The sequence below is a fragment of the Xyrauchen texanus genome, chromosome 49, assembly GCF_025860055.1.
Source record: "Xyrauchen texanus isolate HMW12.3.18 chromosome 49, RBS_HiC_50CHRs, whole genome shotgun sequence".
In the NCBI taxonomy this organism is placed as follows: Eukaryota; Metazoa; Chordata; class Actinopteri; order Cypriniformes; family Catostomidae; genus Xyrauchen; species Xyrauchen texanus.
In genome coordinates this window covers 23,847,968-23,875,771 of record NC_068324.1, presented here as the reverse complement: position 1 = coordinate 23,875,771, position 27,804 = coordinate 23,847,968, and the positions used below count along the sequence as shown (strand labels likewise).

The window sequence follows — 27,804 nt, the reverse complement described above, 5'->3', positions numbered from 1 at the left end:
AGTGCAACCATATCTTAAGGTAACCCCCCTTGTGTAATAAGGGGCATTGAGGCAGCTAATGATTACATTAGAGCAGTTATCTCTGCAGTTTTTGCAAAGAAGTTCATACAGTTAACGTTATTTGTTCTGAGTTTTTATGTCTGTATCTGTTTTTTCTGTAAATGCCAGAGGTGCTAGAGACCAATTGAAAAGGAAATGTTTATTTTTATTTTTTCAAAACAAAGGTGCTGATTTTTATTTTATACAGGAGACTCATGCTACTAATTCGGATATTTCATTTTGGAAGAGTCAATGGGGGAAAAATATATGGTTTTCATTTGGGAGTAACCGGTCAGCAGGGGTCGCTATTTTACAGGGAAACTTTAAAGGGCACATTATTAAACATTTAGCAGATTCAAATGGGAGATGGGTAATACTGGTTGGTGATGTAGATCATTCCCAATTCATTATTATAAACATATATGCGTGTAACAACAAAAAAGACAACAAGTTATTATTTACAACAATAGAAAATAAAATTAACCAGCTGATTACAACTTTTCCTACTGCCAAGATTATATGGGGAGGTGATTTTAATACAGTTATGGATGGAAATCTGGATAGAGGGCCTCCAAGAAACAGTTCTTCAGATGAGTTGGAGAATGTATGTCAAAGGATGAGTCTTGTCGATATCTGGAGACACAAAAATCCCAACAAAAGCATATATACTTGGAGTAATAAAGATAGGTCACAGCAGTCCCATATAGATTTCTGGTTGATCTCTTCGGAGATCGATGACAAGATGGTTTCAGTTCATATAGAACCTACTGTTCTCACAGATCACCAAGCCATTTATATAAAGATAGATTTAATAATACTTAGTTACAGACCAAACAGAGATTATTGGAAATTAAACAAATGCTATTACAAAATAAACAATTTAAGGATGATGCCACCGTGATAATTGGAAAATATTGGAGAAAAGCTAATCTTGATGACAACTTTGGAAGCTGTTGGAAGCTAATGAAATTTGAAGTTCGTAAGTTAGCTATAATACTAGGGAAGAAAATAGCCAAAGATAAGAGAGAGGAAGAATCCAGAGTTATCACTAGATTAATAAAGCTATCAGAGAAAGTTAATTTAACTGGATGTGAATTTACAGAACTAACTTCTTTACAACTTAAATTGGACAAGATGTATGAAGACAAAGCTAAAGGGGCTTTTGTCAGATCTAGGAGGAAATGGCTTGAAAAAGGGGAAAAATACACTAAATATTTCTTTAATCTAGAAAAAAGAAACTTTGAAGTATCATCCCTAAGTAAATTGAAAATCAATGATGTTGTCTGTGATGATAAGATGCAGATATCAAAATACGTTGCTGATTTTTATCAAGGATTGTACTCTATTGATGTCGAAAATGCAAAAAACATGGATCTCTTCCTAAAAAGTAAACAAAATTATATTGATGTCATTGACGATGGCTTTAAATTGGTTTGTGACAGAGAGATTTGTTTATCAGAAGTGCAAAAATGTATTGCCTCTCTAAAAGAAAATAAATCGCCAGGGAATGATGGGCTAATAAGTGAATTCTACAAGGTTTTTGACCAATTGTTAGCTCCTTTTTTAGATAAAGTTTATATAGAAGCCATTAAGAAAAGGGAACTCCCACCAACTATGCGACAAGGACTTATTAAACTGATACCCAAACCAAACAAAGATAAATTAAGTATTGAAAATTGGAGACCGATTAGTTTATTGAATAGTGATGCTAAAATATTTGCACTAATTTTTGCTAAAAGATTAAAATCAGGGTTAGATGATATAATTGATGAAGAACAATCAGGCTTTATGCCAGGCTGGAAAATAGGTAATAATATACGTTTGATTTTGGATATGATTGATTACAATGAATACATAGTAGATGATAGTTTTGTACTATTTGTCGATTTTTATAAAGCATTTGACACAGTTAGTCATCAATTTATGTTAAAAATGATCAAATGCTTTGGTTTTGGAGAACAGTTTTTAAAGGCTATTCAAACTCTATACAGAGGATGTAACAGCTCAGTTAAACTTGCGCATGGCACAACTCCTAGATTTCAGGTCGGTCGTGGAATACGACAAGGATGTCCCCTTAGCCCTTTTCTTTTTCTCCTTGTTACACAAATTATGGCCAGACATATTAAAAATGCCCAGTTCCAAGGTATATTGACATTAGGTACAGAATTTAAAATTTCACAGTTAGCGGATGACACGGCATTATTTCTCCGTAATAAGCACGAGGTTATCAAAGCAATTGATTCTATCACAAAATTCTCCGAAGTCTCGGGTTTAAGAATGAATCTAAATAAATCCGCCTTGTTATCACTAAAGGAATGTGACTTATCAGAAATAAGTGGTATTCCTGTTAAAAATACAATAACATACTTGGGGGTTATCATTGAAAAAAATGAAAAAAGGCGTTGCAATCTCAATTTTGACCCCATAGTAGAGAAAATAAGGAAAAGATTTAATATATGGTTGATGAGGGATTTGTCACTGAATGGCAGAGTTTTATTGTCTAAGGCAGAAGGGATATCATGTGCCGTCTATCTATCTTTATCCATGGGAATGCCAGCTAGTGTATATAAAAAACTTGATAAGATCTTATTTAATTTCATTTGGAGGAATAGATCCCATTATTTACATAAAGATATTTTATGTAATTTAAGGAAAGATGGTGGTCTTGAAGTGTTGACCTTTGAAACCTTAAGTAATTCCTTTTTGGTGAGATGGTTAAGTAATTTAATTAAGGAAGCAGAGACCATTTGGAACACCTTTCCCAAATACATTTTTGATTCACTGGGAGGAATAAACTTCTTGTTGAAATGTGATTTTAAAATTGAGAAGTTACCTGTGAAGTTGGCCAACTTTCACAAGCATGCCCTGTTAGCCTGGAAAATGGTCTACAAACACAATTTTTCTCCCACGAACTGTTATATTTGGAACAACAGGAATGTTCAATATAAAAATAAATCTATATATTACCAAAGATGGGTTGATAACAACATTCTATTAGTTGAACAACTCATGAACACAGAAGGTCAGTTACTAACATACGACGAGTTTCTTTCAAAAGCAAAATTTCCTGTCTCCCCTAGGGAGTATGCTATCGTTTTTGATGCTGTGCCAAGAAATATCATTCGGATTTTAAAATATAACTCAACTGTTGTAAGTGGCAGTTATTTGACAATACAAGAAATTTTCCTTGGTGACATTGACATCACTACCAAAAAATGTCCAAACAAATACATTAGGAATCTAATGCACACTAAAACACTTCCTGCAGCACGATCCTTATGGGCTTCTCGTTTTGAAGAAATCAAATGGGAAAGAATGTGGTTAATTGGGGACAAGTTCCTCTTAAATAATAAAATAAAGGAGGTGTCTTATAAAATTGTACATAGAATATACCCAGCAAAGAAAACTTTAGAGAGATTTAAAATTGATATTGAATATTCCTGTTTTGTGGTAATTATGATGAAACAATTTGTCATCTGTTTTATGATTGTACATACAGTAAGATATTTTGGAGAGATATTGAAAACTATATAAGACGTAAAACTGGACAAACTTTAACATTGAGGGGAAAAGATGTGTTTATTTACTTTGAAGATGGTGGAACAGATAAGGATTTTTCTTTTTTTGTCCAATTGTTTTTAGTCTTAGGAAAATTCTTTATTCATAAGAAGAAATGGGCAGAGTCCAAACCAAATTTTGAACACCTTTTAACAGAGCTAAAACAATATCACACCACTGTAAGAGGTCTTAAAAATAGAAAGGCTATCTTGTACTCTCTAAATATGTTTAATTTGCATCCTTTTATGTAATTTGGTCTTGTTTTATTTTTAATTTAATTTTATTTTATGGTTATTTTTTGTCTTGTATGCCTGTTTTAGTAGTGTATTTTGTGTATCAACCCTGGCATAAACAGATGTTGTTGTATTATATTGTTAATAATGAATAAAAAAAATAAATAAATAAATAAAAAAAAATTACTTTAAAAAATAAAAAAATAAATAAAAAAATTATTGGGGCAGATTGCTGACATCTAGTGGGAATAAACAATCATGTCATAACATTTAGTGCTGGGTATTGATACAGATGTTTCTATTCAATTCCGATTCGCAAGCTTTCGATTCGATATTGATTCATATGGGTATATTTCAGTTATAATGTCCACTTTGCTTACATATGAAAGAAATGATCTCGCAGCTAATGGTGTTTATTAAACAGGGGACCATCTAAATAGGTAAGTTACTAAAATATTGTTTTGACTAATCATATTTTATTAGTTGTGTGTTTGTATTGATGTGTGTGTGTGTATGTTCTGTGTTCTGTCTGTTTTAGTCTCACTCATTCATTTGTGTGTGCGTGTGTATGTGTTCTGCATTGTGGCTGATTTATTGATTTTATTTGACATATAAAATAAAAAAAGCCCTGTTTTAAGAGTCTCACCAATTATGTGTGTGTGTGCACGTGTGTGCGCGTGTGTGTGTTTGTATTGTGGCTGATTCATCTATTGGATTTGACAAATCTTTAAATAAAATGTAGGGGTTTGTTCATACCACAGAGACTAACTACTAGCAGAAGGAATAGTGATGATTACCTTAAAAAATGCCAATAATTAAGTGTGTTTGTTGGCTTTTGACTAACTCAGCTTTTGATTGTCAGTTTCAGAAGATCATTTGGTGGAGTTCATTAAGAAGAAAGATCATGAGGTGGTTGTCAATGCTCTCAGCAGCTTCATGGACAGTGAGAATGTAGTTCTGCAGGCTCTGAAAGTCCTCCTACCACTGGCTGATCCAGGTACTGTATACCACACAAGTTTATGTTACTTAGGATTTTAAGTGCTATTTAGACTTTCTTTCTCGGGTCTAGCCAGCAATGTAGAGATGCTGATGTCCAAAACAGTGAAATGCTACAGTCTGACCTGCCGGGTCATGGTCACGTGGCTCGACTCGGAGGCAGTACAAGAGACTGGGTGCTGTTTGTTGCTGAAATTGACATCAGGTGAGGCTAGGTCAAAGGTCAGCTGCTGTTCTCATAAGTTGGAAAATGCATCTGTGAGAAAATGCTGTTCACTTTTTAGAAAGTCATGATTGAGTATATTTGTTTTGTTTGACCCTTAACAGAAAGTTACTACAATATTCTCGTGCTTTATGGGGTTCATAAAGTGGCAATGAAAGCATGTGTCACTTATCCTGAGAATGCAACGGTGCAGGTCACTGCTCTTTCCTGTCTGAGTGCACTAGGTGAGTGAATTCCATATATAATGGGCTACTATGCCCCTTGGAGGTCATCCTCAAAGTCAACATGAAATGATGGTGTGTCCCATTCATTGTATTTGTGTAAAATGACATTTTTAAGTGAAACAGGATATTACATAAAAAACCAATAGCAAAGGGCTTCATTTTATCCATTAGGAATTGATTGGATTGTGAAAAGTTGTGGTAAGATATGTTTACAAACAAAAACCCTATAGTAGTTATGAAAGTTTTGTTGTCAATTCATTAACCTGTGTCAAAAAAGTGTGGCAAGATTTTATTCTGCACTACAACAGTTGCCTGTCATTGTTAGTAAGCAGTTTGCATGATGCTTCTAATGTTTGTAGCCGAGTGTATAGTACAGAATGAAGGATTGGGCAGAGATTGGGATGAGGAGGTTGAACACAAACAGAAATTGTTGGTAAAGAATGAGTCCGCCCAAGCTGAGGAGACATTGGTATGGGTAGAGGCATGTTACACGGCTTTACAGAAGCATGCTGAAGACATCAAAGTGCAGGTGAATATCTAATCATATCTAAAATCTAATCATCTCATATTTTTGGTTTGTACTACAATGAATGTGTCACTGTTTTCACCTTCTGTTTAATCAGGAAGCTGCATGTTGGGCTTTAAACAGTTTGCTGCTGTATGGCAGAACATCCATCCATGTGGAACTGGAAGGAAGGTTAGCACTCCTTAAAGGGGACATTTTCTGTGCTTTGATTTATTGGTTATTTTTAAGTATCCAATAACCAATATTGAGAACCACATTTTTCAATGATTGTTTCATTTCTTATTTAATTTTGTATTTATGTTGAGCTCTGTCTAACTATACATGGCTGTTATGTATAAAGTTGTGTAATTAATGCCAACAATGCTTTAAATTAGTAAGTTACATAAATAAATAAGTTAATGTGAGCAGTGAGATGTTAATGAACTCATAGTGGTGATGTCATTTTCATAATGATTTCCAAACAGGTAATTTTTCTCTGTGTCTTTCACTCAGGCCTCCTCTTCATACACTCATCATGGCTGCAATGCTCTTACATTCATCATGTGTGGGGGTGTTACACGCTGCTTCTTGCACACTAGACACGCTAATACAATGCCACAGTGAGCTAACATTTCAATTCTTCAGTTTTCTTGGATCATAGATGTCGCTTCTGGTTTATATGTAGATGATATGTGGATGAAATTTGGTGGCACAATGACTGTAGTAAGAGTGCAGATTAAATTTATTGCTGTGCAGATATTGTAGCAGTGTGAAGAATAGTTCACAAATAAACACAGTAACCTGCTAATGAACCAAATGGACCGATGGAGAATTAGCAGTTGAAGCAGTATAATAAAATGCTAGGTTGTGCAGAATGTTGTTAAAAAACTAATTACAGTAGCGTAAGTTGCAGTACACTAAAGTGTCAGTACAGTAAAATGGCAGGACTGTAAGTGATAGTACAGTAAAATGTGAGTAAAGTAAGTGACAATACAGTGAAGTTAAGTGGCAGGATGTTAAGTGTCAATACATTAAACTGACAGTACAGTAATGTGGCAGTACAGTAAGTGATAGTACAGTAAAGTGTCAATATATTAAGTGTCAATACATGAATCTGGCTGTACATTAAGTGACAATACAGTAAAGTAAACTGGTAGTACAGTAAGTGATAATACAGTAAAGTGTCAGTACAGTAAGTGTCAGTACAGTAAAGTAAATGGCAGTACACTAGTGACCATTCATTAAGTGTCATTATAGTAGGTGACTACACTAATGTATCAGTACAGTAACTGTCATTAAAGTGTCAGTACAGTATGGTAAGTGATAGTATAGTAAAATGTTAGTAAAGTAAGTGACAGTACACTAGTGACCATTCATTAAAGGGGCAGTACAGTAAGTGACTACACTAAAGTATCAATACAGTAACTGTCAGTAAAGTGTCAGTACAGTAAAGTGACTGTACAGTATGGTAAGTGATAGTACAGTAAATGTCAGTAAAGTGGCAGTACAGTACGGTAAGTGATAGTACAGTAAAATGTCAGTAGAGTAAGTGACAGTATAGTAAAGTGGCAGTACAGTACAGTAAGTGATAGTACAGTAAAATGACAGTACATTAAAGTGGCAGTACTGTAAGTGATAGTACAGTAAAATGACAGTACATTAAAGTGGCAGTACTGTAAGTGATAGTACAGTAAAATGACAGTACAGTAAAGTGGCAGTACAGTATGGTAAGTGATAGTACAGTAAAATGTCAGTAGAGTAAGTGACAGTATAGTAAAGTGGCAGTACAGTACGGTAAGTGATAGTACAGTAAAATGACAGTACATTAAAGTGGCAGTACTGTAAGTGATAGTACAGTAAAATGACAGTACATTAAAGTGGCAGTACTGTAAGTGATAGTACAGTAAAATGACAGTACAGTAAAGTGGCAGTACAGTATGGTAAGTGATAGTACAGTAAAATGTCAGTAGAGTAAGTGATAGTATAGTAAAGTGGCAGTACAGTACAGTAAGTGATAGTACTGTAAAATGTCAGTAGAGTAAGTGACAGTATAGTAAAGTGGCAGTACAGTACGGTAAGTGATAGTACAGTAAAATGACAGTACATTAAAGTGGCAGTACTGTAAGTGATAGTACAGTACAATAAAGTGGCAGTACAGTACGGTAAGTGATAGTACAGTAAAATGACAGTACATTAAAGTGGCAGTACTGTAAGTGATAGTACAGTACAGTAAAGTGGCAGTACAGGACGGTAAGTGATAGCACAGTAAAACGTCAGTAGAGTAAGTGACAGTACGGTAAAGTGGCAGTACAGTACCGTAAGTGATAGTACTGTGAAATCTTAGTAAAGTAAGTGACAGTCCAACAGTGTGGTAGTGTCAGTATGTGACAGTACAGTAAAGTGATAGTACAGTAAATGTCAGTGTAGTAAGTGGCATGACATGTAAGTGTCCGTAATGTATGGTAAGTGTCAGTACAGAAAGTGATAGTACAGGAAAGATGCAGTAGAGTAAAGTGTCAGTTCAGTACGGTAAGTGCTCGTACAGTAAGTGACAGTACAGTAATTTAAAGAATAGTACAGTGTCGGTAAAGAGAGTGACAGTGCATTTAAATTGCAATACGTTAAGTGTCAATACATTAAACTGGCAGCACAGTATGTGACAGTACAGTAAAGTGATAGTACAGTAAATGTCAGTGTAGTAAGTGGCATGACATGTAAGTGTCCGTAATGTATGGTAAGTGTCAGTACAGAAAGTGATAGTACAGGAAAGATGCAGTACAGTAAAGTGTCAGTTCAGTACGGTAAGTGCTCGTACAGTAAAGTGTCAGTACAGTAATGCATCTTGGAGGTAGCAAGCGACTGAATATGTTTGTGTTTGTCCTGCAGGTATTGATTTTGAATGTGATTTTGTGACTACTGTAGGTAGGATAAGAGCTTTGCTGCTGTCTCACGGAATCCATTTCAACATCGTGGATCTGATGAGGAAACATTCGAGCTCCAGCGATGTGTGCAAAAGTGCCTGCAAACTGCTTCACACACTCTTCCAGGGAGCGTAAGAAGAAACATTTCACAACAGAGTCATTTACACTGATGCCTTTATATCAAATATGGCAGACAAACACAACTGAAGGCACATCCTGGTAATGTAACTTTATGATACATCTTTCTTTCTCTAAATCTCCTCTTTTGCTCTTTCTAGTAGGGCTAGTCTAGATGAAGGAGCTCTGGTTATTGGTCAGATTCTGATCACTCTAAAGACTCATAACTTCCTTCCTGAAGTTCAGCTGGAGGGACTCCGAGCCAGTTTAGTGCTTCTGAACCCAGGTAGAAGATTTACTTGTCTATGTGTGACTGAATCTGCCAGCTTGTGTTTTATTAGGGCTGTCAATGTAAGATGTTCATTTAGCACAATTTATATAAAATATAAATAAATAACACAATAATAAAACTAATATTGTAAAAAATACACATTTATTGTTGCCCTCTGACCTGGACATCAATTTTCCTACCATTAGAGCAATTAAAGCTGTGAACAAATATTGATATATATGATTATTTGTGATTTAAATATACATGTATATAAATAGAATTATACATCAAGTATATAACGTAACAAATGTCTGACTCTGTGTGTCTTTATTGGAGCAGACAGGAGTTTAAGGGAACATGGCATCTCAGTGGCTGATCCTGATATAATGGACGTGTCCCTGCGGGTGCTGAAGAACCAGTGTGTACTAGAGGGAGCACACACTGTATATCTAGAGGCGCTTAATAGAGTAAACTCTTTGTTTCTTATTAAAGACCCAGGCTAAAATAGTTCAGTAATTCAACTTGGAATTGAATTAATTGATAACAAGGTTTGCACTTCACAGCTAAACTGTATTTTTGTGAGAAGTTAAAGGAATAGTTTAATTCCACAGAAAGAAAAAAATTCATGTTTCAGAAAGGCACTTAAATTGGAAGTGAATGGGGCCAGAGCATAAACATTAAAATACTTGATCTTGCTTGAGGTCAGTATTAGGCAAATGATTTCCTGTTATTGGTCTGTATAGATGTCTTTGGTCCATACTGCATTCATATATCAAACAAACCGCACCAGAGTTTGTTTGGAGGTGGACCGAGACCCACTATTCAGGCGGTCTTGATCTGCTTGTTTAGTGCGCATCAAGGTTCGGATGGCAGCGTTCACACTTGTTCAAATGAACTGCACTAACAGAGCAATCGCACGGTCGTTTTAATGGAACCAAACCTGCTAAGTGTGAACACACCCTAAAACACACTAAAATACATGTACAGTATAATTTTTACATGGAGATTTCTGTGCAAAGTTTTAAAGATTTCAACTCCTGTCATGACTACTGTAAAGTCAGTAAACCCAGCAGCATTTGCATTGTTTACAAGTGGATGAGTTTTTACACATGATTTACGTCAGTGATGAGAAACTGAAAGTTCTTCAGCCTAGAAAAGTCTGATCGCTAAAATGACAATTTACAGCTGAAATAATACTCAATATTGTGCAAAGAAATGTATAAGCTGCACTGTATTGAAACCCTCTGGCCCTGGAGGGCTGTCCATTGTAAGTGCATTACTGTTACTCTGTTTTTTGTTTTGTTTAATAGAAATTGTAGGCGCTAGTTAAATGTATTTTCAGTGCTAATTGACAGAAAATAATCTACACTTGTAAGTCTAACTCTCCTTAACTTGTATTCAACCCATTGCTTTAAGATAGAATTGCCTCAGACTTGAATCGGGCCTGCTCTGTTGAAATATTAGCATAGTCCAAGAGTTTTATATGATTTGTGTGTATTTAGTTTATCAGTAGTGCAGAGATTCAGGAGTGTGGGCTTGGCGTTCTCTCTGCGCTAGCAGGCTGTTCTGGAGCTGTTGACCTCATGTGCCAGCAGGGGGCGATAGACACAGTACTGCACACACTGCAGATGTTTCCAGAAAAACGGGGTGAGTGCAATTACTTCTCCTTCAGCCTCTGCTTCTAATCTCAGCTGCTCAGTAACTCTAGTCTCATGTAGCCAAACTTTTGACTATAAAAGTCTGATCCACTTTGCTGCTAATGCTGACTTCATAGCAGAATAATGAAATGTTTGAATGCACATGAATGACACCACAAAGGTTTGTACAAAGCTCTGGATTTTCTTTAAGTCCGGACTTTTCCAAATGATGGTGTGTCAATTAAAGAACCATCCAAGACAGCACGTGTATACACTGAGATGTCTGTTTTAGATCTTTTCTTCTGGGAAGCTTCACAATCGAATTAACATTTGCTAAATATCTTAAAAAGATCATATATCTTAAATACAAATCGCAGATGAGCAAATAATGTAACAAAATAAGTTTGGGTGATGTACGTGTGCTATCAAGGATGGCAAAACTGGTATTGGTCATACATTTTCATTGTGGATGCTGATTGTGTGATCTAATTTGTACAGATTTGATTCACAATTAAGAAAAGGGAAAACGTTTGCTTGAATTTTTAGGGTTTTTTTGTCATAATTTTGGTCTTCTGACAAAAAGGTCCTTTTAAATGTAGTCAATATTTCACTGTCATATTCATTCATTTTAGTCAATTTTTTCTTGACAAAAAAATAAATAAAAAGATTGTTGACAATAATGTGCAAAGTGACAAAAACATGTACCAGACCAAACTTTAACCCAATATGATAGATTTTTGTATTATTTTAACATATACCACATATAATAAAGAATAAAATGTTTAATATGTAAGATTATACAACTGTCCTGAACACCTCCTGAAATAAAAGCATATCAAGAAAATACTGAAATATCAGCTACTGTTAGAAATTACTCTCACGTTTAGGATTGTGGTGCTCTATTTTCATGACCGCGTTATGTGCTGCGCTATGCATGTCATACGCTACATCTTATCCAATTTTCGTGAAAGTGCTAATTTTGAGTCCAATTTTCATGCCAGCACAAAGCACATGTGGGGGTGGGTGGGAGTTTTTGCGCTATCTGTGGGTGTATGTGCTCAAACTGTGGGTGTATTTTATGGTTATGAAGTGGCACGAAGCGCAATTAGTTGTTTTCCTGAGAAATTGGTCATTGCGCTAAGATGTTTGAAAAACACGTCGATTCTCGTTGCAAATTCTAAACTCAGTTCCTGTATTTGCAGTTTGGAGATTCCACCATCAGGAGATAAAAGTTTTAAAAATGTTTAAAATAAAGTGGAAGATCAAATTTCACTGAAAATCATAGTTGGAGCATTTTCTGAAACAAAAAAGATTTTTGTAAATCTTTCTAGAGGTCATGGTTTATTTTTCAATTATTATTATAATGTTTTTATTTATAATATCATTTGTATTGTTATTTTTTCACCTGTTGTCGTAAAGTGATTCTTAAGTCACTAGAGAAGAGTAAGTCAAGGTGGAAGAAGTTTGAGAGGGTAAAATGTTTGCATCTGGGGAGGTGGTGGTTATATATGTGTGGCAGGGTGGAGGGCGGGGCCAGGTCGGGATTCCACACACCCGGCCCCTAATCAGGTTAATTAGCCCTCAAGAGGGATAAGGGCCGACCAAAGACGGCAGTGCGACAGAGAGGGATTTACGGACAGCTGTACGACACCTTGTGTGTTTGTCTTTTTGGTTGAGTTTTGTATTAAACTATTATTTATATTGTCAAGCCAGTTCTCTTCTCCTCTCCATTAATCCCTTTACAATATGATTTTTTGACCCCTTCATTATTTTGATTTTAGACATGTCCACGGTTTAAGTTTTTGTGTTTCATTATATAATGTCATTTTTAAAGCAAAATCGACTGGTAGAAGTTAATGTTAATGCTAACCATGATTTGTGTGTCAATTGATAAATGTGTAAATTTTTTTATAATACTTGCATTCTCTGTCATTTTTAATGGAGCCGGGAACCACATTTTCTATGTGTATAAAAAGAGTGTATCACTAGAAATACAGTATGTCAGACATTCAGCAAAGGCGCATTTAATACACAAAAGAACGAAGTCCATATTTATTTCATCTAATTCAGTGCATACAGTCCATTTACACTACTAACTTCTTATGAATGTGCTGTCTTTGTGTATATCACTGCAGCTTGATAGGGAATTGACTACAATTGTCCCGTAGCTTAGACCCCCGTTAACGGTTGCTCACTCACTGACAAGCTCTGCAGAACTCCCTATTGGAATGATTGGGAGATTGCAGTGAACAATACTATTTTTGGCAAAATATTCTCATAAACGAATGGATAATATTTTTTCATGGTCTTGTATGAAGAGTGACATTGTAATGCATATTTATCTGAAGTTTTTTGTAACAGAAATAGTTAAAGTAATCAGTAATTTGATTAAAAACAGTGGAGACTGTGAATCAGAATCAAGGCAAACGATTTGAAAAGAGAAGAAGTTCATTTAATAGCGAGTACACTTCTAATTACATTAGTGTAAGTGAACAGAGCTGTTTATAACATCTCATTACACACTCATTGTGATGCTGTGAACTGTTTATTTACTATCACTTTTACTCTGACTTGAATCAGTACATACATGAATGAACTTCCGTTATTAGATACAATTTACCTTGGAGTAAATGTAGGTGTTGTTGCAGATGTTATATGTTCATTTGGGAAGGGCTGACACAGTTTAATCCAGAATATGCTCCTTTCCAGATTTATTTAAATATTATAAAAGAAAGAAAGAAAAACACTGCGTGTATCCTCTCAGGGTAACTCATGACACTATTATAAATGACCCAGTAACAGCATGTTTTAATTTTTTTTTATTATTTTGATAAAATCCTGCTTAAAAGTGCTCAAACACACATTACTCCCATAGGCTCTCATTGGAAAATAGCAAACGCATGTTAAGGTAATGATGGCAGGGCAACAGTTGCTAAGACAGGATTGGTCAGAAGCGCTTTTAAGGTATGGCTTAGTGAAGGCTCAATAGGACACTGACGGTGCAATAACTGGAGAAAAACCTCGTAACCTGTACTTGATCCAGCGCATTAGCGCTTTGTGCGCAACATTTCTGCAAACCCACTTACGCCTAGACTTAGTGCATGCTTGCACGAAAATACCAAAACTTCATGGCCATGTCCATTGACTTTGCGCTTATGGCTGTGCTTAGCTAATTTAAAAGTGCATTTTTAAGTACTAACGCTAGTTTCACAGTCTGACTAGCACGTAACTTAGTTCAAATTCACCTATTCATTTGCTTAATTATATGTAAGTTGTAATATTATATTTATTTTGTGGGTGATTTATCTCACATTTTTTCTTTAAAAATTAAGTGTTAGTTTTTCATCATATTTTCTTTAACCGTATGTTTGATTATCATCATGATACATTATGTTTTCGTCTCGTTGTTAACAAAATCAAAATTCCTTTTGTCAACAAACATTTTCGTCAGTAATTTCATAGAAAAGATTGAAACACCCATTTTCCCCCTGATCAAAATCACTTGACAACACATCATATAGTAACTTTGACCTCCAAATGCATGAAAAGGCACTTCCTTATAAGACTTAAAGGTGCTGTAAATGATTTTTTTTTAATGCAATGACTTGCAGAAAACGCCTTTATTACCTGTCAGATATCACTGAAATATTCCCCATGAAATACCACACCTGTCTCTATAACAGACCTAGTTTTGGTATAAGCGAGGAAAAAGATGTCCGGTGGCCACGGTCAGATCGTTTGTTTAGCCAATCTGAAGACTTTCTACCTGTCAATCATTGTGCACGTTCACAGGGCAGCCCATACTGTATATGCCCATATAATTGCCAGTTTGGTGTTCTGCACCTAATTCAGTAGCTGGTTTGGTGGAAGTTCCATAATGGCTAAAATCACTCACAGCAACTTTAAAGGAAGTAGTATTCTGGTCAAGAATCTTCCAACCATAGTTCAGTGATGTTTAGGGGCGGCGAATCTGAATGCTGTCTAGGTAGACAGCCCACTTGGATTTGGAACAGTATAGATCTGTATTAACTGAAAGTCATGTCCCTTTTTAGATATTCACTACTGGGCTCTTAGTCTTCTATTTCACCTCATCTCCAAGAAGAAGATTTCTCATATGATGGTGCCTGTACTGACCTCAGTGCTGGTCAGCTCTGTACGGCAACACAAAGAAGACTCAGTCATGCTCCTCAAGGTAGCTCCCTTCTGTTATTAAAATGGAGAGGTTCTCCAGAAGTGTGTAGGTCGTAAAAGAGTGTGTTTGTCCATCAGGGTTTTCAGGTGGTTTGGAAGCTGTTGGACAAGTGCTCAAGTACAGCAGCAGAGCTCCAGCGAGAGGGATTTGAGAAAGAGATCTTCCAGATCCTGAAGGAGAGCAGTCCAGATCGGCACAAAGATCCAGTGAGAAAATCTCAAGTCACACTCATTTTTGTAAAAAAAAGAAAAAAAGGACAAGATCTCTTGATTAATACCGTATATTTGTGTGTGTTAGTTGCAGAGAATCAGCTGCCTGTGCTTGTGTAAGATGACAGCTGACAGTGACATCACGTACAGTCTGTTAGAGAGAGCGTGTGAAGATGGAGATGTGGTCATGACAGAGTGTCTGATACAACTGGGCGCTGACATCAACAAAAAAACAAAGACTGATTCGCTCATATACCAGGTCTGGTATGCCATGAACTTTTGAAATGAATATGGTAGACATACCCTAACATTCATGACTTCAAAACTTCCTCTATCCCCTGATCGCACTTTTTCTCACACACACCTATCCAATCACTTCAGAAAATACAGATTTAACCACCAAGTCAAGACATTTTTATTTGTATATGAATATTTTGATTAAATATGATTGTAATTTGTGTATAAAAATAAATTAAATGATTATTTAATTATAACCCCAGTGAGCAAGCTGTAGGCGACTGTGGCATGGAACACAAAACTCCATAAGATGTAGATTAATGGAGAAAAATAACCTTTGTTGAAACCAGACTCACTGTGGGGGCCAGTTCCCCTCAGACTAACATCATGAATATAATGCCAATATTAGTTATGTATAGTTAAAGTCATATGATTAAACTAAGTAAGTGTTAAGGGTCAGTGTTTAAACATCGATTTTGTTTGAACTGTAAGATTAATGACTAATGTCTTTGAAGTTCATCCTGGATTAACTGCAGAAGTTCACATAGATGCAATTGTCCTTGTTAATTGGCTGATGAAGACTTTTGTTGGCAATAGTTAGTCTATTTATTCCATTTCAAGAGCGTAGTCCATCACTAGACAAAGCTGATGCAGGCAGAGATCAGTGAGGTGCATCGCAGTTCAACCGGCAGGTCAATTTGGAGAGGTTCAGTGGGGTCTGTCCTATGTCCAAGGTTCAGGCAGTGGAATATGAAGTATCCCATGTCTTATGGTTGGAGTTGGCATCCGTTCATCCTCTGAAGTCCATCGTAGAAGTTTGAAGTGATGTTTGGCTGGCACCAGCTGCAGTAAGTCATCATCGCTCAGATACACGTAGCAGTGGAGTCCAACATGAAGCAGGAATGGTGCTGGATCCAGGCGGTTCTGGTGACCTCAGGATAGGAGTCCTGAGGTTGAGACAGGGAAACAAATAAAATAATATTAGCATAGATGCCATACAATTTATTGCAGAGTTATAAATCATGATAGATGTTTCTGGTTCCGGCAGACCCAACTAAAGCAGCCTAATTGTGGGTTGGAGGATAAATTAGGTGTATGCCTGGCTAAATAGATGAGTCTTTAGTCTAGACTTAAACTGAGAGAGTGTGTCTGCATCTCGAACAGTGTTTGGGAGACTATTCCATAGTTTTGGAGCCAAATATGAAAAGGATCTTCCTCCTTTAGTGGATTTTGATATTCTAGGAACTATTAATAGGCCAGAATTTTGTGATCTTAATGAACGTGTTGGAATATAGCGTGGTAGAAGGTCACTTAAGTACTGCGGAGCTAGACCATTCAAAGCTTTGTACGTAGTTAACAGAATTTTAAAATCAATACGGAATTTAACAGGTAGCCAATGTAACGATGATAAAATGGGGCTAATATGATCATATTTCTTGGTTCTCGTCAGCACTCTGGCTGCTGCATTTTGAACCAATTGAAGTTTATTTATTGATCTTGCTGGACAGCCTCCCTGTAATGCATTACAATAATCTAGTCTTGAGGTCATGAACGCATGAATTAGTTTTTCGGCATCAGCAACCGAGAGCATGTGCCGTAATTTAGCAATATTTCTGAGGTGGAAGAATGCTGTTCTACAAACATTTGTAATTTGATTTTCAAAGGACAGATTGGTATCAAATATAACACCATTAGTTCTTCGCTGTTGAAGATGATGTAACAGTACATCCATCTAGAGTCAAATTATATTTTAGCGGCTTGTTTTGAGAGGTTTTTGGTCCAATAATTAATACATCTGTTTTGTCGGAATTGAGTAGAAGGAATATTTCTGGCCATCCAATCTTTTATTTCATTGATACACTCTGCATATTTGGAGAATTGTGAAATTTTGTCAGGTTTTGAAGAAATATAAAGTTGTGTATCATCGGCATAGCAACTTATTCCACGATTCCTGATAAAATCTCCCAGGTGAAGCATATACAACTCCAAAAAAGTTGGGATGTATGAAAATATTATATGCTATATTGAAAGCACTGCAACTGCACATTATATGATGTTTTTCCTTGTGAATTTCAGTGTTTTTCCTTTAATATACAGTCATTTCAAATCGGATGAATGCAACACGCTACAAAAAAGTTGAGGCGGGCAATTTAGGACTATTAGTAATCTGACAAGTTAAAATAACAAGGCGATGTGAAACAGATGAGGCAATCGTTGATTGTCATTTGCAGTTTAAATGTTTCACATCGGTCAGACTTATCTGATTTGCCCAAACAATGGCTCAACATAATCTCAAGACTGAGCTGCACAGAAGTGACAAAGCAGAATTTTTATTTGTGCTACCGTTCAAAAGCCAATGCAAAGTAACAAGATCGATGTGAAACAGGATGTGCGGCTTTATCTCAGCAACACTTTGTCCTATCCAACCAAAACATGGCATGATTCATCAGAACCATTAGCTGAGGGTACATGCAAAGTTGCCCATAACTTTTGAACTCAATGTCTTAAAGTGGACCAATTATGCAAAACTCACTTTTACATGGTGTTTGTACATAAATATGAGTCAGCAGTGTGTGTACACAACCACCCTACAATGTTAAAGGGGTCATGACATGAGAAACCAAATTTGCCTTGATCTTTTGGTATATAAGAGGTCTTTGTATCATTAAAACGTCCTGCAAGTTTAATATTTTAAGACGTCCTCCCCATTCTAAACGAATCATTTATTTAATCAAGCTCAAAATACAGCTCGTTCTGGATTCATGGTTAGAAGTGACGTGACGGTTAGAAGTGACGTACCAGCGTTTGCATATGACCGCCTCCAGCACAAGATAACTACGATTTAAGCGCAAGACAACTACGCTCATTTCAGTATCGCCGTCGCCTCACAAGTGTTCAGTCGATGGACAGCGAGCTCTGACAGAGACTACTTGTGCACAGGAAAATTACGATGCCACACAGATGTGCTGTTCCTGGCTGTGGTCAAACAAAACCTCTGAATAAGCTGCCGAAAGATCCAGACGTCAGGGAAAAATGGATGCAGTTTATTTTTTGCGGACGTCCCAGTCACGGCAGTGTTAACTTAAGCGTTTGTTCTGTACATTTTAAGGATGACTGTTTTGAGAACAAATCTCAATATGATGCTGGCTTTGCCAGAAAACTGTTGCTCAAAGATAAGTCCGTGCCGACTATTCTGGGAACAACGACGACGCAAACTGTAAGTAATCTATTTTAAACTTTAAACTACCGTAATTTCCGGACTATAAGCCGCAACTTTTTTCCCATGCTTTGAACCTCGCGGCTTATACAATGACGCGGCTAATATATGGATTTTTCCCGCTTTCAAATTTTATTAAAAAAAAAAAAAAACATTCTGTGACGTGCTCAGTTTTTTGGCGGCGTGAAGCTTTCATTAGACCAATGAAATTGCCGAACGGGTTAAGGTCAAACAACTTTTTTTGTTTAGCCTACTGTTTAGATTAAATCGAGCGTGCTCAAACTTCCCATCATTCTGATTACGGTAGTAATTTTGTCACCCTCACCATGGCAAAGACATGGAGAAACGAATATGATGCTGCTTTCAAGTTGAAGGCGATTGATCTGGCTGTTGGAGAAGGAAATAGAGCTGCTGCACGGGAGCTTGGTCTTAATGAGTCGATGATAAGACGTTGGAAACAGCAGCGTGAGGAACTGACTCTAAACTAAAGCTGAGGCTATTCTGAGGCTATTCAACTCCGACACCGAAGGAGATGACTTCAGTTGTTTCAGTGCACAGGACGAGGAAGATAGTGACCAATGACTTTCTTGGTAGGCTACTGTTTACTGCAAATGTTTTATTACAAGCCGTGTGTGGCAGCGGGGGCGTGGTCAAGCGCCCGTCCGGGAGAGAAAAGCTGTAAGGGCGCTTACACCTGCGCTAAATTATGTCTAACACCGGTGTCTAATTTCAAGTGCCCTGCTTCACGTGTCCTTCTTCAATGATTGTCCTTGAATTACAATCAATTTTATAAAGTTTCTCAATTCTTCTATGCGCCAACACTAGACTGACGTGTGTCACTCTCTCAGCTCTGTGGCTGCTGCCTTTTTATGCCGCCCTCCCCATGCTTACTGAAATTAGACACCGGTGTTAAGACATAATTTAGCTCAGGTGTAAGCGCCCGTGCGCTTGACCACGCCCCCGCTGCCACACCGTGTTTCGTTAAAGCCTGTGTAAAGTTAATTTGTTTCAATGTACCGGTAGGCACCTGCGGCTTATAGACAGGTGCGGCTTATTTATGTTCAAAATCATATTTTTTGTAAAAATCAGTGGGTGCGGCTTATAGTCAGGTGCGCTCAGTAGTCCGGAAATTACGGTACTTTTTAAAGCGCAATTTCATTCATTATGAATAATCACAGTGTTTTTACTTAGTTTACTTGCATATTGTTCTGGCTGGGGGCGTCAATAATTGATACTTAGGCACTGACGTTAGCCAATCATAACAGTGGGCGTTAACACTGAAGTCTTAAATGGAAAACGCCCCCAAAACAGACTGTTTGAATCAGAGGATGAGAAACAGGGTGGGAAAAGGTCATAAATCACTAGATTTTAAAAGTTTTTCTTAAAAAAAAATATATTAATACTATAATTGCACCTAAGGGAACATAATAATACAATAAAAAAAACCATGTCATGACCCCTTTAAAAGTCGCTATGTAAAATCCTGGGCCGATTTCTCTTCCCAGTCCAGCCCTGCCTGAACCCCAGTATTTACACTGTCAGTCATATTGGTTCTGATTTGTTGTTGCTGTAGTAAACGAAGCACAAGCTGTAAAGGCACAGCCCTCTTCTTGAAAGGGGCAGGGTGCAGCTGCTCATTTGCATTTAAAGAGACACACACAAAATCAGTGTGTTTTTGATTCCACCCAAAAAGAGACATTTATAACATGATATAATAAATTATATGTGGAGTATCTTGAGCTGAAACTTCACAGACACATTCTGGGGACACCTTAGACTTATATTACGTCTTGTAAAAAGGGGCATAATAGGTCTCCTTTAAAATTGTGAGGTTGTTTCTATGGATGCCTCTCTGTTATTTCAGGTGGTGAAATAACCAGAGAAATGCTCCGAATTAAATTGCACTTGACCCAGCCTATTGCACGTGAAGTTTTGCCAAACCCATTTGCAACTAGACTTGCACGAAAATACCAAAACCATACACATTGACTTTGATATCGACATATGAAGCACAGCGCTGCACCTAGTGCTAGCGCTCTTAAAATAGGGCCCTTGATCACTTAAATGTTAACTGATATAATTCATTTAAAATGTTTTCCTTTTTTCTTTTGTGCATAAAACTTGAGATGCTTTTGCCTCAAAATGATGAAACGGCTCACATGTTTGTGCAGGTTTGTGATCGTGGGGCTCCTCTGGCTTTGGTGGAGCTGCTGGTATCTGCAGGGGTTAATGAACAGCAGTTGCGTGGAGCTCTGGCTGTGTGCGTCAGGAGAGGGGATGACCCTGCTGTCACCCTCTTACTCGCTCGTCTAGGGCTGGATTACACCAACAGTGCCCTCTGCCTTGGGGGTTTCTGTCTCGGGCGAATGAAAGCAAGCTGGCTCAGTGCACTACTCTCCGAGAGCAAAAACCTCAAGCCAACTAGCAACAACATCAGTGAGTCCATAGACATGATCTTGCCATTTCTATGGTTCTTTAAGGATTTGTGTGTACTTGTACTGTTTCTGTGGTGTTAGTCTCGGAATTATTTTCCCCTTCATTTTCTCCACAGAGAAATGTATATTTAACAATAAAAGATAACAGAAGTCTTACCATACGTTTTGAGATTAAGCAATGATATATGTGTCTGTAGAGGCCCTATGTCTGTGTTTCAACATCAAAAAGTGTTTCATATTCAAATTCCTAGTGAAGAACTACACTACCCATAATCCTTATAAGAGTTTCTCCAATCAGAGAAGACGCTGTTAGCATGGAAAATGAAAATGCTGCAAAAGAGCTTAGCAGTGATCGTGAAGTCTGACTCATGGATTAAATCGGTCTTCCTACACTCTCAAACTACTTATATATAGGTATTAGGGCTGTCAAATTCGTCGAATTTAACAAAGAAATTCACATTTGAATGCTAAAACTGTGCATTCGAATTTTGGATGTGTGCCAAGCACTGACGATGACTAGAACGATCGCATTCTTGCACTAAAAAAAGGCTAGACACAGCGCAACAAATACAGTTTAAACGGAAAGCAAGTGTCTCAAGGTGCTTTTTAAAGTTCTTTTTAATTAGACACAGTGTGTAAAAACAGCGCTCAAAAACAAAGCGTAACAAAGATGTTTGCCTAGTGCGCATTTATATAGAAAAACAAATGGATGATTGCAAAAGCAATTGGTGTGAACAGCCCCTTACAGTTGGTGGAGGTGTTTCTCAGATTAAATTGTTTTTTCTAATTAATATTTTTTTTATTGATTCATATATATACACAACAAAGAAAACCCCAACATATATACAACGAATCAACATTTAACCCCTACTAATATCTCTCCCCATTCACCAACCCCACCCTGACCCCCAACGAACACCCCTGTGGTCACATATAATAACACACACACACACACACACACACACACAAAATAAATAAATATAATATAATAAACATACATAATTAAACTAAATTTCACTTTCCACATCCTCTCCCCAGTTGTCCCCCAAAAATGCTAAATAGTTGCCCCATTTCTTAACAAACAAGTCCCAAAACCCCAGCCATCTTCTTGCCACCTCCTCGAAAGCTGCCACCCCGAGGGTATATATATATTTTAAATACAAATGAATAATTTAGATAATTAAAATGCATTACATTATTGTGGCAGACGAGTAAAGCTTTGATAAGACAAAAATTTGCTTTAGAATCCAATATATTGTTTATTTCAATATTATTGAACATAACACTATCATTGGCCTACAGTCCATGGCAATCCATTTGCAATTGAATTCATCAATCAGTCTGAGATAGATTTATTGTAAGGGCTTGTCTGAGGACACGTCAATGTACACATGTGTCAGACAAACACTTTAAGATCGTCTCACTTTGGTTGTGTCTCATAAATGTTCAGTTTCTAGGTTGCTGTGTCAAGTTAAACATGATTTGAAACTTAGAAAAACAAGTCTTGAGATCCATGCATCAGCATTTGTGCTCCAAGCTGTGTTTAAACACAAGAACCTGTGCTCATCTTGTGCTGTCTGCTTTAAAGTGTGGTTTGTTGTTCTCTGTACAGCTGGAGTTTCAATTACTGCCCCCTGCAGGAAACAGGTGGTACTTCAAGCTTGAATTGCTCCGATGGATGAAATATTCCTTATTACGGTCCGGGGCCATGATTAATTATGTTACTTTTTTTTTACACAACATTTCTTATGTAATTAATCGCATTGAATTATCATGTTAAGTCAACTGCCATAAATTTAATTGCAAAATATTTAGATTTACAAATAGATAAGTTGTTTGAGAGTATCAATTGCATTATTCACAGTGCGTCTTGGGAGTGGGTGGTCACTGCAGAGCTCTCTTGGTGCCCTTTGTTGGCCACAATTCACCAGAGTTAAAAATGTATATGCCCATGGAAAAAAATGACTTCTATGACCAGTAACTAAAGTTTGACCTTTATTCAGTAACTGAAGAATAGTTTAACTAACCTGACCTTGTGTATTTAGGTAAAGGTCAGTGTTTTGCAAGACAGATCATGGCGCTCCAGAGGAAGAAGGGGTTTTTGGGAGTCCCTAGATATGCTAGTGATGTCAGAACATCTGGATATTTGACCGATGAGGAAAGTGACGAATCACACATCTCCTTAGATGACAGCCTTGTCTTTATGCTTGATGATATGGAAAGTGACGGTGAGATGATTGCCACAGTCAGACACAAGCACACAAACAGCAGTGCGTTTAGCAGTTCTCAAACAGGATGTGCTGTTTCATTGGTAGAGAGTGATGGATCTCCATGTGGACTAATGCTTTACAGCGATTCACCAGAACTGAGCAGGAAACCTGCTTGGAGACAACACAGTCGGCGTAGATGGACCAATTCAGAGGTATGTGCTTGCATTTTGACATTGAGATGTACATTTTAAAGCTTTTAATGCTTCTGGTTTGGATTCCACTTCTACTTAACAATTCTCTTCCTTACCGGTTCCATTTACGATTTTTTTGTACTTTAAAATAATTCTTTGTGAATATGAACTGCCTATCCACAGGGATGCCATGTTGAGACTGATCCACATAAGAGGTTAAACTGGAACTCTCACAACTCCAGAGGTACATTTTACTAACCTCCAAGCCGTTTAACTAGTCCTACAGACTTCACCAGACCACCGCTAATATATTTCCTCTGCTGTTAACCACACAGGGCAGGGATTTGAAAGATCCTCCCCCAGTCCTGTTCCTTTGGGTATGGACAGAGGGCCCATCCATCTGCTGGATCTGTCAGGGAATGAGTTGGATAGTCTATCCTGTTTGATGGACGAGAGTTCTGTTAAACAACATATTGAGAGTCTTCTGCAGATCGATCTGAGCAGCAACAGCCTGCCAGAGTTTCCCAGCGCTCTCTGTCAGGTGCGACTGAAGAGAAATCAAGCCAAGCAACTAATCATTTAAAGGAATGGTTTACCCAAAATGAAAATTCAGTGTCGTTCCAAAGCTGTATACGTTTATTTCTTCTGCAGATCACAAAAGGAAGTGGTTTAATGAACATAGCTCTCCATCTTTTCAAAAAAATAAAAGACTCAAGAATACGATCTTAAAAGTAGTCTATGTTTCATGTGTCATATTTCAAGTGTTCTCAAGGTATATGATAATGTTGTTGAGAAACAACATTTTAAGTAATTTTCAGTGAAAATCTTGATGTCTGTCCGTCTGTGGTTAAATTATGTTTTTTAAAACCATGGTTTCCACCTAAAAAACATGCATCAAAACTGTTGTGATGGAACGCAATAGTTTTAGTGAGGGAAGGCAAACTATTGCGAGGGAACCCAAAACTATTGTTTGTGAATGCAACATTTATTGCAAGAGAACTCAAAACTTATTTTGAGAGAACAAAAATCTATTGTGAGGTAACCTAAAATTTATTTTGAGGGAATGCAGAACTGTTTTGTCGGGAAATGCAAACTATTGTGAGGGAACACTTACGGGTCCAGTAGAAGAAGTGGACCATTGATGTTGTGGGATAGATTGAGCACTCTCACTGCAGGCGGACCGCAAAACTTGTAGTGAGGGAATGCGAGTGTATTGTGAGTGTACATTGGGAAAAAAAAATGATTGCGAGGGAACACAGCGCTTTTTGTTAGGGAACGCAAACTAATGCAAGGGAACGTAAAACTTACAGAATTAGGAGGGACTCAACAAACTATTGTGAGGGAACTCAAAACTTATTTGACGGAACACAAACTATTGAGACCAAAATCTAAATGTATTGCGAAGGAACACAAACTATTGTGATGGAATCCAGAACTTTTAGTGTGGTGACGCAAACTGCCGAGAGGGAACGGAAAACTATATCAGAAAAAAGGCAGTGGTTCTCAGCCTTTTTGACTCCAAGGCTCCCCACTGTCCAAGACAATATTTCAAAGCCCCCTCGCCCGAAACTAGACTTGTCTGATTAAAATAATTAATCATGGATCATTTTTGTTTCAGAGAGAGTCTGTTTATAATTTGTATGGATACATCTTAGCTAGTATTTTTTTTAGCTAATTATTTTAATATTTCTTATTTTTAATACATTTTAAGTCATCTTGAGGTCCCCTTGGATGTGTGCTGAGGCCCCCCAGTGGGTCCCGGCCCCCTGCTTGAGAACTAATGCTCTAAGGGACACTGTACATTACCTAGATACTTGCTGGAAAAAAGTTGCTAGAACAGCTAAAGTTAGTTCTTAAGTGAATACGCTACTTTTAGTTGCTTTCAAACTGATGAAAAGAAAGATTTTAACTTAATTCGTTAACTTACCGAACCTTGTTTGTTTTCTCATAGAGCCTACGAAGTCTGACTCAACTTGATCTGCAAGGTAACCAGCTGCAGTCACTTCCTGCGCAGCTCCTGGGTTTGCCTGCACTGAGCGTGCTCAATGTATCCCGCAACCGCATTGGTCCACTTCTTCTGCTGGACCCGTCAGTGCGCAGCCCTACCTTACGCCAGCTCAACTTGTCCTACAACCAGATCACTGTGTTCCCCTTTCAGTTGGGTCAGATCATGGACAAACTGGAGGAGGTTTCGCTGGAGGGGTATATCATTAGATAGAATTTGTTTAAAGGACAACTGTTCTCTAATGTCTTTGAGTTGCTTGATCTTATAGTTAATTTTGCAGGATATAAATGAAAAAGGTTGTATACACAAGTATATAGCCTAAACTATTAACAGTAATCCTTAAACGTTGTATTTCAGGAATGAAATATCAGAACTCTCTCTCCCACTCTGTCTGGCTGAATTGAAAGTTTTAGATGTCAGTAAGAATCAAGTTAAAACGATTTCAGAAAACTTCCTCACCGAATGTGTCAAGATGGAAACATTTAATGCCTCATTTAACCAAATCAGTAAGTATTCCAAAATTAAAATGAACAAAAACAACACATGAAAACATGGAATCAACATTTGTCAATATATGCCCCCCCCCTTCCCTCCCATCACCCAACATACATCCCAGTGGTCAGACATAAACAGGCAGTTCAAAGAAAATACTCTATGACATAAAAAGACATACCAACCCAATTGTCCCTCTCCACTGCTCCTTCCCATCAACCCTCCTAGAAGGCCAAATAAGTGCCCCAATTCCTGCCATAATCACCCAAACTGCCCAGCCGTCTATGTGATAACTCCTCAAAAGCCGCCACTCTGCCCAACTCTGTGCACCACTCATGAAATGAGGGCACACCCGGTGACTTCCATCCCCTAAGTATCTCCTGCCTGCCGATCATCATGCAGGCAAGGACACAGTTTTTTTGTGCCCAAGACCTCGCAGATAAAACTCGGAACCCCTGACCAAAACTCTTGAATCTTAATACAGGACCAAAAAAACATGGGCTATGTCCCCGTCCTCCAACTGGCAAGTAGGTGTGTTTTTGAGGCCAAGCCTATACAATCTAGAGGGAGTCCAATAAAAACTATGCAGAATCTTAAATTGAATTAGGTGCACCCTTGCATCCCTAGACATAGGCTTGACATTTAAAAAAAATCTTACCCCATTCTCACCTGCCCACATCTCTCAAAAACCTTTTCATTAAGGGGTCAAAAAGAAACTAACTAAATCACACATTTGCTGGGAATAAAATGCCCAAATACTTGATGCCCTTTTTGGGCCACTGGAAGGCGCCCAGCTGAAAAGCCGTTACTGGACAGTCAATTTAGACCAATTGACTCTGTATCCTGAGAAATTAGAAAAGGAATTAATAATTCTGTGGAGGCAAGGCATAGATCTAGTGGGGTCAGAGACGAATAATAAAATATCTGCATAAAGCAAAAGCCATCACCCCTGGAAAATAATCTTTCTTTCTTATTGTGGCTACTAATGGTTCCAGGGCAAGACAGAACAATAATGGGGAAAGCGGGCAACCCTGACAAGTGCCCCTATTCAGAGTAAAATAATCAGAAATTAATCAATTTGTTTGTACCACTGCTAAGGGGGTCTATAAATTAACTTAATCCATCCAATAAAAGTATTCCTAAACCCGTACATTTCCAAAATCTTAAAAATACATTCCCATTCTACCATATCAAATGCCTTTTTGGTGTCAAGTGAGATGGTAGCTACCGGAGTCTTATCATTCGCCACTGACCACATAATATTGATGAAATGCCTAATCTTATCCGAATAAACCCCACCTGATCTATATGTATAAGAGGAGTCATAACTTAACTCAATCGATTTGCTAAAATTTTTGACAGTATTTTTACATCTAGCAGAATCAGGGAAATTGGACGGTAACTCTTATACTCCCTTGGATCTTTGTCCTTTTTAAGAATCAGACTGATCCTGGCTTGTGCCATGGTTGGCGGAAGCTTTCCATTCTTTAATGAGTCCATATAAACTTCTAAAAAAAGTGGTGCCAATTCTGTAACATAATATTTAAAAAAATTTAGCAGTAAAGCCGTCCGGCCCCGTAGCCTTGCATGTAGGCAAGACCTTAATTACCTCACCAAGCTCCTCCAAGGTTATCTCAGTATCAAGAGATTTATTTTGCTCTGTCATCATTTTAGGGAGTTCTAAAGGTTCCATAAAGTTTCTAATATCTTCATCAGTAGATGAAGACAAGGAACTATAAATATCAAGATAGAATTCTTTAAAGGCATTATTAATATCAATGGCCAACTTAAAATTCCCCCACAAAAAAATCACCACCTGCAGATTTCATTGAGGGAATGGTAGAGAAAGACGCTCTCTGCTGTATGTATCTATCCAAAAGCTTCCCTGCTTT

General features: G+C 37.5%; 1 protein-coding gene across 1 annotated transcript in view; it reads left to right on the top strand.

Moving 5' to 3' along the window:
* LOC127640429 (leucine-rich repeat serine/threonine-protein kinase 2-like) overlaps nucleotides 1-27,804 on the top strand; it is a 56,541-nt gene that overhangs the window by 3,737 nt on the left and 25,000 nt on the right. The window contains 20 exon segments of the mRNA XM_052123005.1: nucleotides 4,693-4,827; nucleotides 4,900-5,031; nucleotides 5,154-5,273; nucleotides 5,633-5,802; nucleotides 5,897-5,970; nucleotides 6,292-6,398; nucleotides 8,701-8,830; nucleotides 8,978-9,102; nucleotides 9,427-9,554; nucleotides 10,590-10,734; nucleotides 14,777-14,916; nucleotides 14,994-15,122; nucleotides 15,214-15,384; nucleotides 20,751-21,015; nucleotides 23,060-23,242; nucleotides 23,330-23,436; nucleotides 23,599-23,659; nucleotides 23,751-23,956; nucleotides 25,367-25,617; nucleotides 25,778-25,926. Coding sequence (XP_051978965.1) covers nucleotides 4,693-4,827; nucleotides 4,900-5,031; nucleotides 5,154-5,273; nucleotides 5,633-5,802; nucleotides 5,897-5,970; nucleotides 6,292-6,398; nucleotides 8,701-8,830; nucleotides 8,978-9,102; nucleotides 9,427-9,554; nucleotides 10,590-10,734; nucleotides 14,777-14,916; nucleotides 14,994-15,122; nucleotides 15,214-15,384; nucleotides 20,751-21,015; nucleotides 23,060-23,242; nucleotides 23,330-23,436; nucleotides 23,599-23,659; nucleotides 23,751-23,956; nucleotides 25,367-25,617; nucleotides 25,778-25,926 — 2,928 coding nt within the window.